General features: G+C 42.4%; 1 protein-coding gene across 1 annotated transcript in view; it reads right to left on the bottom strand.

Annotated features, from left to right (window-relative positions):
• The window catches only part of PHLPP1 (PH domain and leucine rich repeat protein phosphatase 1), a 214,557-nt gene that overhangs the window by 24,254 nt on the left and 176,154 nt on the right, over positions 1 to 14,149 (bottom strand). Inside the window, 2 exon segments of the mRNA XM_045458800.1 lie at positions 3,778 to 3,940; positions 7,666 to 7,866. Of these exon segments, the coding sequence (XP_045314756.1) occupies positions 3,778 to 3,940; positions 7,666 to 7,866 (364 nt within the window).

The following is a 14,149-nucleotide window of genomic DNA, read 5'->3' as shown; positions in this document are numbered from 1 at the left end:
AGAACACAGATCCTAGAGATGAGTTCACTCAACTTATCCGAGTAGTTTATTACTGCAGAGTACAGCATGAAAATAATCTGCAGAAAATTTCAAACATTTTAAAAGACACTGTTCACCCAGTAATTAAAATCAAGATGCCACAGGAACATGTCAAATTTAAAAAAGAAATCGCTGACATGGTGTTTACACTACAAATTTCACTCACCATATGTATCACCTGTTTGTTTTATCTACTCAAACCACACTGTTAGAATAATTCAACAACTGGAGGTTACTCAACTAAGAGCTTGGGGAACCGAGCGCTGTATTCATGGTCACTTTTGCTTTTTGGATTCATCAGCCACTAGTAGCCCAAGTGCAGACTTCGGCCTAGGACTAAGCAAGCAGAGTCTGGCTTATGTGGTGACTCTGGGATCATGTTTTCCTGTCTAGCCCACAGAGAGCTGATCTACATCCTGACAAAGCCTGTCTATTTTAGAACCAGAATAGAACACAACCTGCTCCAGGAATACAGGACTGGAGGTAGGGAAGACTAATTTGAAAGAGATAAACAAAGGGGAAGACAATAAAACCAAGGAACAAAAGTGCTCTGGCACTGGGTCCACATGGGCTCACTGGAAAATTCTGAAAGGATACTTCTTCCTACTACCAACTTCTATGACCTTCCTGCCCAAGTACAGAAATTGATGCTGGAGGATGAGCAGATGTCACTGAATGTACCAACATGAGAAGAGGCCAGACCTAAATTTTATCCAAGATTAGAGGAGGGTGCATACAGCCTGTTTTAGGGGTACAAGAATAGTGGCTTAGTTCCTCAAGTTAAAAAAAATATATATTTTAGCATATATATTTTAGTAGGGGAACTTATTTACCCTTTTAAGTAGTAATTGGCTTTGAAGCTTCGGTAACAAAGCTGTGAATAAGCACTTTCCTTTAACGTCTTACAAGATGAGACTGTATGGAGAGAACAAGCTAGTTAAATATACCAGGGCCTGTCCCTCTTTAAATCATGTTACCTGCTCAGGTTTTACAACTGCAAGGATCTTAATTTATGATATACTTTATAATTATGGCACTTTACTTTCAAGAAGCAATAGGAATATAATCTAGGGTTATTAACTCAACAATGAAATTTTAGTATAGGCCGAGTGTTTCAACTGAGGATAAAAATTATCTCTTTTACATTAAAAACATGCTAATTTAGAGCTCAGTTCGCGGTGAAGAGGCGCACAGGTGTTTTATCACTTGAGATGCAGCAACTCTTTTTACCAAGAATTTTCTTGGTTTAAATGTGTGTACCTGCTTACACAGCAATTTAAAATATTCTCATGTGAGACAATCACATTTCAGCTCAGAGTTCTAAAACAACAGATCTACTACTTTTTCGACACTAGCTGCCCAGGGCTGCAAAACGGATACTTCTGTACATAAAGGATGCGAGATGGTGCCCACCGCCACCCCCATCCCAGAGCAAACCCCGACAACAAAACCTCTATCTGCTGGTAATGGAAGCGCTGCGTGGTAAAGACCGGATGTTGTTAACATACGGAGAACGCTAAGATACAGTAGCTGGGATAAAAAGAAAAATCAAGGAACAAGAGAGAGAAAACCATTAAAAAAGCAATACCAGAAGTAAAACCTTAAAGGAGCGATAAAGTCAAACAGAGCGAAGGCAACAGGGGAAGGCGTTAAACAGATTTACAAGGCGCCGACCGACTTTAGAATCCAGGAAGGCAAGCAAGGGTCTTGGAGAGGATTCGGTTTCACAGAAGAAGAGTCAGATTTTGCAAAATCTAGTTAAAGCCTGAAAAGTTTAAATGTCTATCTGTATCTGTACTTTAAACCAGATACTTGGGGGAAAAAAAAAAGCCTAATCTACAATTTCGAGTAAGAAAACACTAAAAGACAGGTGCAGAAAGTAAGACCAGCAAACGGGAGGTTGTTCTTGCGACTCTTCCCTTCTCGAGCTGGTGCCCCACCGGGCACGGTGCACAGAGACCAGTTTAATAGGTCCCTGTCATAGCACAGCCCCCGTGTCCAGTAATGGGCAGGACAGGAGCCCTGGGAAGCTTAGCTGTCAACCTCGTGCCAGTGCTGGAGGCAAAGAAGTGTTTGTTTACGTAACAAATTTCCAGATTTTGATGGTCATCAGCCAGAATAGCTGCTGCATATAATCACAGCTGAACCACATCAGGAGTGTATTAATTATAGCCAACATTACAGAGTTCTTCCTGTGTGCCACTCCTATTCCAAATGTTCACACGGAGTATTCCACTCATCCTCACAGCAATACTGTAAAGGAAGGGCTAGTCTTCCCTCAGTTTACAAATGAGGAAATGAAGCAGTTAAGGAACTTTTAGCTCGAATAAAATTCCAGGTCTGTTTCCTTTCAGAGCCCTGCCTCTTCACCCTTGTGAAAGGTACTATATGGAGAGCAGAAGTAAACTATGTCTGTGAGCTTATAACCAATGTTCTAAAATGCCAGTGATGTATGAAGTGATAGTGTGCTCTAGGTAAAATACATCATGGCCCAAAGCATGCACATACTTAGAAAGTGACTTGTATATACCCCAACCATGTAAATGGATAAAAACCGCTGTAGTGAAGGATTATGCATGCTACTTAAAGTGTCTTCAGTGGGGCGCCTGGGTGGCTCAGTTGGTTGAACGTCTGACTTCAGCTCAGGTCATGGTCTCACGGTTCAGGAGTTCGAGCTCCACGTCAGGCTCTGTGCTGAGAGCTCAGAGCCCAGAGCCTGCTTCGGATTCTGTGTCTCCCTCTCTCTCTCTGCCTCTCCCCTGCTTTCTGTCTCTCTCTCTCAAAAATAAACATTAAAAAAAATAAAGTGTCTTCAAACGTCTACCTAATTTCTTAAATCTGATACATAAAGATCATAACAGCAAGTGCCTGGAGGGTGGCCAAGAAAGGTGACTTCGGTTCCTTTTTAGGAGATTAAAATGTGCTCCAAGTCTATAACCACGGAGTTATTTCTTACTAAGCACAAAACTGACGATCAGAAACGCTAAGATACAAATGAAAAAATACATTATATGTAAATAACTTCTTACTTTTGCACCAAAAATCATGAATAGGAAGTTGTTACGTGGCTTTCATTCTGGCAGGCTGGTTTCATCCTATGATCTACCCTGAGGCAGAAGTCACGAACTGCAGACTGTTTCTGCCACCAATTTACGGTCTTCATGGACACAAATCCCTTTGTTTTTCAGCACCTCACATCAGATGGGAATAACAGCTCTTCTGCTAGTTTCATTAAACTGAAATGAATGTTTGGGGATGGGAACGATGCTGGATCTATCAAGGGAATTAGTACTAATTGGGTGCTGTGCTGGTGGATACGATTTAATCGTGTGAGTCTGGGGGAGGAGCATGCAGTTTGTTAACTTTTTCAAACTGCTGTCAGGCATTTGAGTGACATACTCTTTGAGCCTCATAACCACCCTGGAAATAAGGAGGACAAATACCGTTAGATGGGAAAGAGTTAGGTGACTATATGGTTAGCCTCAATTCACACAGTTAGTTATGGACAGAGCCCAGAGTATCACTTTCCCAACTCCTGATCCTGTGTTTTTTATTTATCGCTGTTGGTTTTTCCCTCTGCTGACAAGGCAGCGTAGCCCAGTGGTTGGAAAAGATGGGGCAACGTCAACCGAGAGTCTTCAATCCAACAAAGGTACAGACATCCTGAACTGATGAATTAGAGAAAGCAGTTCTCTCCTGTGACCTGCATCTTGGAGGCTACGGAGTCAGACCACGTACCTTGATTTCTGGGAGCTGCATCACTTCAGGAAAGACTTCAATGCAATTAGAATGTGCAATCACGGTGTGCATACGCCTGCAATTCATCACAGTGGTCGGGATGGCTTTCAGTTTATTCCCACTGACATCAATTTCTTCAAGTTCCTCCAGTTTTGCCATTTTACTAAAGAAAGGAAAATCCAAGGGGGAGCAGGTTGTAAAATAATCATAAGGCAATTAAAAAATAATAATACATAACAAGAATAAAAAGGGAATTTACTATGAACCTAAAGATTCTTTAAAGATTCACTGTATAAATTTTTTTTTTTTTTTAACGTTTATTTATTTTTGGGACAGAGAGAGACAGAGCATGAACGGGGGAGGGGCAAAGAGAGAGGGAGACACAGAATCGGAAACAGGCTCCAGGCTCTGAGCCATCAGCCCAGAGCCTGACGCGGGGCTCGAACTCGCGGACCGCGAGATCGTGACCTGGCTGAAGTCGGACGCTTAACCGACTGCACCACCCAGGCGCCCCATAAAGATTCACTGTATAATATAACTGTGTGTTAACTATACTGGAATTAAAAAAATAAAAGATTCACTTGTAATCATCATTTTAACAAACAAGACCCGGGCGCCTGGGTGGCTCGGTCAGTTAAATGTCTCCATCTTGATTTTGGCTCAAGTCACGATCTCATGGTTGTGAGATCAGGCCCCATGTCAGGCTCTGCACTGACAGCACGGAGACTGCTTGGGATTCTCTCTCCCTATCTCTCTGCCCCTCCCCTGCTTGTTCTCTCTTTCTCCCTAAAAAAATAAAAAATAAAAAAATTTTAAGACCATGATTTTCACTACTGGTTTTGAGTATCAAAGTAGTTTAACACCTCCTTTCCTAGTATAAAACAAAAACTATTAACTTCAACTGTTCAAATTAGCAAAAAAAGAAAAATGGATGTCTCTTTCCTCTTAAAACTGTGTGTGTGAATTAAGTTATCCTGGCAACAATCGCTTTGCTATGTAGCTTAGTCTCAACGCCAATAAAAATCCTACTCAAGTGGGTAAGTTAGCATTAATCCACTGGAAGTGCTTTAAAAAAGCTCAGTTTGAGGGGCACATGGGTGGCTCAGTGGGTTAAGCATCTGACTTCAGCTCAGGTCATGGTCTCACAGTTCATGAGTTCAAGCCCCACATCGGGCTCTGTGCTGACAGCCCAGAGCCTGGAACTTGCTTCAGAATCTGTGTCTCCCTCTCTCTCTGCACCTTCCCTGCTCACAGTCTGTGTCTCCCTGTCTCTCAACAATAAATGTTAAAAAAAAAAAAAAAACTCAGTTTGAGAGAAAGACTTGTCTTTGTATTGGCTCTGAAAGGTCAGGGGAGGCAGCGTAGCCCAGGGCATTTGCTCATATGAAGACATGCTTTCCCCAAAACCCCACTCCCCAGATTCCTGTGACATCATTTGTGATGACAAGATGGTGGGAGTACCATCTGGACCATCTCTGGACCTGGCAGGGCCCAAATTCAAACCGTGCCCAAAAGAAATTCCTTTCACCTCCTGTTAAATATCTGCCAAGGAGGACTCTTGCTAACCTTACTTTAATAACACGTCCTAATACATTGAACACTTTTGTTTAAGAATGTCTTTTATTGTGGTGGCATCCAAGTCCTGATTTCAGCTCAGGTCATGATCTTGCAGTTTGTGAGCTCAAGCCCCATGCTGGGCTCTGTGCTGACAGAGCAGAGCCCATTGGGATTCTCTCTCTCCTATCTCTCTGCCCTTCCCTCTATCTCTCTCGAAATAAATGAACATTAAAAAAAAAAAAAAAAAACAACGGTTAAAAGAATGTCTTTTATTGTTCAGTCTTAATCTATAGTTGATCTTAGTAATATTAACCAATAATTATAGTAACCAAATAAAGAAAATTTGTTAGGGTTTCTTGCCTTTTCTGCAAATGTGGAGGGAAAAAACCATGCACCTCTATAATCCTGTAATAGCATCTACCACTCCTCTGACCCTTTCTCTACTACTGGTGATGCTGGGCTCCAAAAACTGCAGGATTTCCAGTAAGTGTAACTCAAACTTTGAATCATGTAGTTTACAATTGTTGGTATCTCCTCTGTTATGGTTTCATTTGTCATAATAAGCCTTCAAAAAAATTTTAGCAAGAAATCCTTTTATTTACTTTTCCTTCTGTCATCTCTCAAATATAAAATTTATCTTGTTTATCTTGAAAATTAATATATTCTGAAGATACAGTAAGAACTAAATTTTCATTTTATGACATCAGGTCTTTTAATATCCTGAACAGGAATCAGGATATGCTACAAACAACACTGTGTACACAGACTGTGAAGGGATTGAGCTCCGACTGCCTGAATTTGTGAGACTATTACTTGAATATGCTGTTATCATATTTGGAAAGAAATATGGAGAAATCCATGAGTAATGGGATATGGAAAATGACCAAAAGTATAGAAATCGGGCCCAAGAAAGAACTTAAACAACTTTCCATTCCTCCACTTACAAAGAAGGTGACCAATGGACTAGACCGCTGGAGCATGTTCTTTAATTTGGGAAACATTTGTGGAGTGTCTGTCCCAGACCAGACCTCATATATACACGGGACTGAAGGTGACACATCACAGTCCTGACTCTTGAGGAACTTGGGGTCTTTAGGGGGCACCTGTGCTATATCACAGTCCATAGGGAGACAGAAATTGTAGCAAAATGCATTTTTATGAGGTACATAAAAAAAATCTCTGTAGGTAGGGTGATTACAACTGGCATGGGTCACTGGAGGCTGCTATCGAAATCTGAGTTAGTGGTAGTTTCTCCTTCAGGGCTTATTTGCCTCTCAAATAGGATGAGGAGTCCTTTCAGAGATATTATTGTTAGGTGATTGCCATGTTTTCTTCCAAAAATATCTCCTCATTCCACAGTAAAATACTACGTACACAGTAAAAGGACATGGAAGTAAAAAAAAAAAAGTACACAGAAGTAAAGTACATAGAAGAAAAAAGAAGGTTTAATCATTAATATCAAATGAGAGGAAACAATACAGAAATAAATACGTACAACAACAACAAAACAAACCCAGAGCAATACTTGTAAGTCCATGCATATTTGGCCTTCCTCACTTAGTGAGGTTTCGATAGGCTCGTAGCCTTGAGGGCAGCAGAGGGAAGCCGAGCCACTATTTCTTGCTTTGCCCGGTGCTCAGCTGGAGCTAGCAGCAGAATCCCAGAAGGGGCTAGCGGTCGCCTCTGTGCTGGGCGTGTGTGTGTTCCAGGTCCCAACTTGTGAGATGGACAAACAGCAGTGACACGCACGTGGAGTATTTCCTTCGTGGCAGGCTGGGTGTGTAGATTCACCCCAAGTTAGACACCGTGCCACTGCTCCCCCAAATTACAAGTTCAGATTACAACAGAATTAAAAATGGAATATTCTGAGAGCCAGAAGTTATTTGTAATATGACATGGTGTCTCTGGTCGCATAGACAGGCCACCGGGGCTTTTTATACCACAGCACAAATACAAAGACTGGTAGCTAGTTAAGAACCGTCAGGTTCCTGGTTTACGTTCCAATTCCCACACACCGTATTAGCTAATTAAACAGAATAATAATTTGATTAAAAAGAACCAAAAGAAAAAACATGCCCACGAAATAACAATACCTTATTTCAAAATCATAAGAATGCCACAGTGATTGGGTCCGTGGATACATTCACAGGAGAAAAGCGAACACATTTCTCTTTAGGGAAATGTTAATCACAGCTGATATGAAAGACAACTGTGAACTCAGGAGGGACAAGCTTTACTTTATCTGGGAAATAAACATTTTCGCTTTTGCCTTTCCACCTGTGAACCCACTTTCAGAAATGCACTGGAGAACACTTTGTGACCTTCGGTTACCTTGCTGGAAAACTCTGAAGTCGGTTATAGGCCATGTGAAGGATCTTTAGGTGGGGGTGTCCTGTTAACAAGGGCACACATTTATCTGTGAGGCTGTTATTTGTCAAATACAACTCCTGCAGGATGCTGCTCGTCTCTTCCGACAGAGTGGCTGGCGGAAGCGTTTCCAGTTTGTTGGCAGACGCATTCAGGAATCTCAAGCTACAATGACAAAATGCAACAAAATCCCACTGATTAAGCCAGAGCTCTGGTCCAGAATCCGCAACACATCTGGAAATTTTCTGACTGATACCTGGCGTGTTCTAAACTGGGTTTAGAAACAGGCATTTAAAAATAAACCCTGGCTTTCCTCGTCTGCATATGGATACGTGACCCCACGCTCTGTGATGAACACAGTAACTACACGTGCTAGACACAAAAAGGTAAAAATCAATGTTTACGGAAGCACCAAGGTGAGAGGAGGGGATTCATTCTACAGCTGGTGGGGAGTGGAAGGGAAGGTGGCATGGGAAAGTTAATATTCTGTCTTCAGGAAGAGAAAAACAATTGCCTATTTTTAAATAAAAGAGCCCTTAGGGTAACAGGACAATCAGACATGAGGTCACAATACAACTAAATCACACGGCGAGTGTGATGCCCAAACCGCGTTTTGCAGACGCGTGTTCGCGACTGTGGCGTGTGCTCCATCCACTGTCAAGCTGCAGCCCCCGCAACATGGCGAGTGTTCAGCCCGTCGGACTCTCCCCTGTGGTTACCAAGGTCAAAGCTGCCTTGCCTCCCCACCTGGAAAAGCCTGTTAATGAACCACCTTTCTCTTGTTTCAAAACCACCTAGGTTTGAAACTTTCGGCATCCAATTCAGGACTATTCTGCCATATGTTAAGAAAAAAGAAGAAAATCTTCTTTAAAAAAAAAGAATATGCAATATGAGGTATAGCAGTTTTTAATCCTGGATAAAAAGAAGGCTTTGTATTCAGGAGTCATCCCCAGGACTGTCATGCCAAGCTGTCAATCCACTAATACTCCCCAATCTTGCAACCCCCCCCCACCACATACTTACACACACTGGCCAACTCCACTACTTGTCTAAGGAAAAGCAGTATCCCCAAAATAGAACATTTTCCATTAAAGAAACACGTATTCAGTTGACATTTAAAAAAAAAAAAAAAAAAAAAGGGAAGTTAGAAAGGGCTGTACAGACCATAAATAGTCATGGGAAATTATAGTCGTGTGTACCACACGGAAGAAAATAAAGGCCATTCATGCAGTTTCTGAAACTAGTTTTGAACTAGGAAGGAAACCAATTTCAGCACCATAGTTCTTTAAAGTATTTTTACGAGTCTGTTTCGTTAGGTCCCATTTATATCACCTGATTTAAATACCCTGTTAAGAATTTCTTCAGGATAGAAGTAGAAAAAATAAAAATGCATTGCCCTAAAATATCATGGACTGGGGTGGGGGGGGGTAAATTATATGACAATCTCATTAAAATATAACTCTCGGGGCGCCTGGGTGGCGCAGTCGGTTAAGCGTCGGACTTCAGCCAGGTCATGATCTCGCGGTCCGTGAGTTCGAGCCCCGCGTCGGGCTCTGGGCTGATGGCTCAGAGCCTGGAGCCTGTTTCCAATTCTGTGTCTCCCTCTCTCTCTGCCCCTCCCCCGTTCATGCTCTGTCTCTCTCTGTCCCAAAAATAAATAAACGTTGAAAAAAAAATTAAAAAAAAAATAAAATATAACTCTCTAGGGAATATATCAGTTATGGACACAAGGGAAGAGAGAATTCATGAATGTTCACCTGTCTTCAGGCCAGAAAAAAGAGGGAACACTGTTGGGAAAGGAAAAAAGACTAGTGAATGCTCACCTAGAAAGCTGTCAGAGGGGCTTTGAAACCCCTCCCACCATGTGAATGAGGAGGAGACGGTCATTTCCAAAAAGATCCGTCCTCTCATCTTGTTGAAATTTGCTGCAGTGAAGGAGCCAAATACTCTTTTATGGGAAAGTAAGGGGGGAAAAACCCCTTACATCCTACCCCTCCAGGAAATGAAACTAAGTTAAAACTACATGGGCTGGTTCCAAAGGATATGATTTGAACTGAAAGGGCCTGGTTGAATCACCTTGTTAGCTAACGGCCAGAGAGCAGACAATCGGGCTAAAAAGTTTTTGATTAAAGGGTCTTGGGAAAACTCAATTCAATACCCATCCTTTTACAAAAATTCCTAAAGCACTGAGTTTCGCCTCAAGTCAAGATGATGTGATAACCTCAAGCTCCTTCCCTTATAGATTTTGTGATAACTGTAGAAAACACCGTCTCGTGTGCCGAGAAAGGTTTCATCCCTATGATCCTCTTTACCAGGCAACCTTCTTCTGCTAAAGAGAGAAAAGGCAGTAACATAGGACTGCTTTCCATTCATTTGTAAGGTGCTATGCTGAGGCCACAGCTCTTTCCTATTTTCTATTTCATTTGATGCTCCCATCAGCCCAGAGATGGCTCTCATATTTCACAGAAGACAGAAACTCAAGCTGAGAAAAGTCAAATTACTTGGCAATTGTTAAAAAGTAATTAATGGCAGAGCCAGAAATAAAACCCAGACCTCATTAATCTTCAGAGTCCGCAATTCCCTGACACGTCTCTCCAAAATTCAAATGTTAAAAAACAGTACTAATAACACATTTTCTCAGGACATTTTCATAGGCCCTCCTCGTGAAAAATGCTGGAGGTCGAGCAGGACACCTGCGGGCAGTGTGGCGACCAAATGCACACAGCACTTCAAGTTAACTCAGATTCAAAAACCATTCTGAGCAGAAAGTACAGAAGTTGTGGAGAAAAATGTCATGTACGGCTTCTGCCCTAAAGCATCTGGAAGGCTGCCCACAACAGCAGGGAGAGACAAATCCACTTCCTGCTTCTTGAGCAGTCGCTCTGTTCCTCCCTGACACGTTCTGTCCATCTGCTCTGGCTCATCTAGGTTCTATATTCTGTTTTGTTTTTGTTTGTTTTTCAGTAATTTCCAGCACACCCTTACATTTTACAGCCAAGCTCTGCCACTGAAGCCAAGCACGGGATTTGGTGGTGAAACCGATTCCCCTGTTTGTAGGCGCACCAGGCTGCCTGCACTTTAACAATGTTTTTTTGGAGATCAGGCCCGGGACTTGTACTCTATTAAAAATCCAAAAGGTTGAGTCTGAGCCCAGCAACTTTCCTACTTTTAGACAAAGACTTGATTTCTGGCCCCCAAATGTCCCAGGAAGTCGTAACCCTCTAAATCCCTTATCGTCTGTCTGCACAACATAACACTTTTACCAACTTCATTGTCTTCATAAGGTTGGTAGCTCGTACAGGGCTTCCAAACTTTCATGATAGTAACCGAGAGTACAAAGGACATTTTACGTGACCACCCAACACAGATGCAGCACACACACGTGTAATTAAAAGTTTCATGAAACAATCACTACTTAGTCTCACTTTATCCTGCAGTGACATTTTCCATCCTACTTAATTTCTTAAAGTGCTGGGAGGAGCCCACTAAATTAATGCCACGCTCCACTCTTCAATTCGAAAAACAAACCACAATTATTGTCTGGCGATACCACCTAACAGTGCTGATTCCAAGTGGAGAAAAAGCGCATGCAGTCTAACAGAACTGTTGTTTCAAAAGATAGGGAAATCTGCCTGGCTTGGGCGCTAAAGGCCACGAGGCCACGAGGTAAAGGAACAAAAGGTATACAGATGAAAGAATTGTTGGACAAGAACACAAAAAGAATTCGTTTTAAAAATAAGTGCGATTATAATTAACAGTGATGCAATGCTACCGGTTCATCTACAGACCTTAGCCCAACTTCGTCCATTATCCCACTGACGTCCTCCACCTGGTCCAGGACCCAATCCGGGATCCCACCTTGCATTTCGTCATCGTGCTTCCTTAGCCTCCTGTAGTCAGTTTTATTTGTCTTCAACAACTTTAACATTTTTGGAAAGTACTAGACAATTATTTTGTAGAAGGTCTCTCAATTTACATTTGTTTGATATTTTATCGTTACAACACGGTGGTACGTTTTTGGCAAAAACACAGAGTAGTGATGTTGCACCCTCCTATCGGAAGGTACACGATTCTCGAATTCAATGCCCAGATACACTGATTAACTCAGTCAGGTTAAGGCTTCAAAAATCTGTGGAATTAAGGATTCTGATGATCAGCCACACTGAGACAGCAGAACTGAGGTAAGGGCCAGGAATCTGCATGTTTAGTAAGTTACCCAGGGCATTCTGAAGACACACTTTGAGAAACACTTTAATTTTATTCTCAAAACACCAGTACTTCACCAGTTAGCTCCCTTCACTTAAACAAAATAGTGTAGGCAACTTAGCTCTCAAAAATGCCAGAAATATCTGTCTTTGCCAAAAGGCACCAGTTGTCATGGTCAATTGATCACGCTCTCCAAATTCTCTGTTCCCGTTTAGTCCCGTTGATATTCACACATGTTCTGAGTCACTAAAACTTATGGTCTGTAATGTGACTAATACTCTCAGGGTATTTAATAATTACCATGTACTTCATCCGCACATACACTCTCCCCACTGCCCCCCTGAAAGTACCTTGTACTGCTCCAACCACGGATAAAAACAGATCCTAATGTCCACCCACAGCAGGAATCTACAACTGTCCTTTAAAGGGTCAGCTGCGACTTTGTTAACTAGACCAGCCGAATTCAGGAGCAGCTCTCCTGTGATCAAAAGAGTATTCAGGTGTGAGATGGACGGGGAGGTGGCCATCACCAAGATTTCAGGAACAGAAGGGTGGTGGTCCCCCCTCCACTCGTTCCAGTGACCCAGGGGGACTGTCTACCCCACCCTGCCCAGTTGTTGATGAAAAACTGATTATCTGAAACTCTCCTGGGGGCTTCCATCAAGGAGATCTAAGCAAAAAGAGGTAAGCTGGGAGATCTTGGCCAGTGAGATTTGGATTAGAATACTGCCAGTTCACCCCACAGAACAAAATCCCGCCCTCATAAGACACAAAATCACAGCTTCTCAGCAACACAAGGTCCACAGCATCTCACATCTGTCTACAGTTTTCGACACAGCTGCCAGTGAAAAGCAAGTCAAAAGAAACAAAACTCAAAGAGGCATACAGAGAGTAAACTCATAAGCTAACATTGCCGGTTCAAGCTATAAGAACTTTAATAAAATTGCTCTAAAGTTTTCAGAGGAAGAGAGAGATATTACTAAAAGTCACCTAATTTAGGGGCGCCTGGGTGGCTCAGTTGGCTAAGCAGCCAACTTCAAGTCATGATCTCACAGTTCGTGAGTTCCAGTCCCACATCAGGCTCTGTGCTGACCGCTCAGTGCCGGGAGCTGGTTTCTGATTCTGTGTCTCCCTCTCTCTCTGCCCCTCCCCCCACCTCGCTCTCTCTCTCTCTCTCTCTCTCAAAAATAAATAAACATTAAAAAAAAAGTCACCTAATTTAAAGCACATTCCCTTCTCTCATTTGGTTACCAGATACCCTCCCACCACCAGGTGAAGAAGATGAATATACACCACTCTAAAGCTGTAACACTTAACAGACAATATCATGTAATGAAAACCATGACATTGGTTTTAGCAGACAAGATTCAGAGCTAAAGAAAAACTCACAAGAAAGAGAGTCAAAGTTCAGTCTTTGGCTCTGTGTCCAGTGACGCAGGCTTCTCTGACAGCTCTCTTACAGCTTCCAGGCACAGGTTCTACGTAGAGCACTAGCGAAACCACTTATAACTAACAATGACCTGTATCCAGGCCCTCTCCTCAGTTATATAACCAAACACAGAGCTGGCAACAGTAATTTATTATCACAAAACGAAGAAAGAAACAAGGAGCATCTCATATTTGTAAGATTTGTATCATGGAGCAAACTGAAGGGAAGGATCGGAGCAAAGTCTCATTGCTACCAAACAGCTCTGCATCGCACGGCAGCCACAGGCTGTTTGTTCTTCCACTCCAGGAGCTTCCATTGAAACTACCCGTATCAGTCCCTCCCTCTTACCCTCCAAAACCCGCCTTTCATTATGGTTTATCCTGCCGTGGTTTTAGAGTCTGCACTTGACTGTTAGCCCCTGGAGGGCAACACCAACGTCAGGCACTTTCGATGCCCCGCGGCACCCAGCAGGTACCAGGACCGCAGGATGTTGGCCTGGACCGTGCAAACTAGAACCAAGCACAACTGAAGTCACCTGCAAGAAGCCAGTCACAGAGATTCTTTTCTCAAAAACCCACTTTCATATTTTGAAGTTCGTGTTTTCTGGGCTGACCTCCTGCAACGGTCAGTTCTGGTTTATTCCTTCCCCCCAAACTCATCAAACCAAATATACAGTATCTCCACATTTTCCTGCATGTAAATTATGCCCCAGTCAATTAAAAAAAAATTTAGACAGACAAAACCTCCATTTTTTAGACATTGGAAAGGGGAAGAAGTATTAACTCTTCAAGAAGTGGCAAATAGTTCAGTGAG

Source organism: Leopardus geoffroyi, chromosome D3, assembly GCF_018350155.1.
Source record: "Leopardus geoffroyi isolate Oge1 chromosome D3, O.geoffroyi_Oge1_pat1.0, whole genome shotgun sequence".
In the NCBI taxonomy this organism is placed as follows: Eukaryota; Metazoa; Chordata; class Mammalia; order Carnivora; family Felidae; genus Leopardus; species Leopardus geoffroyi.
This window is presented reverse-complemented; position numbering and strand designations above follow the sequence as displayed.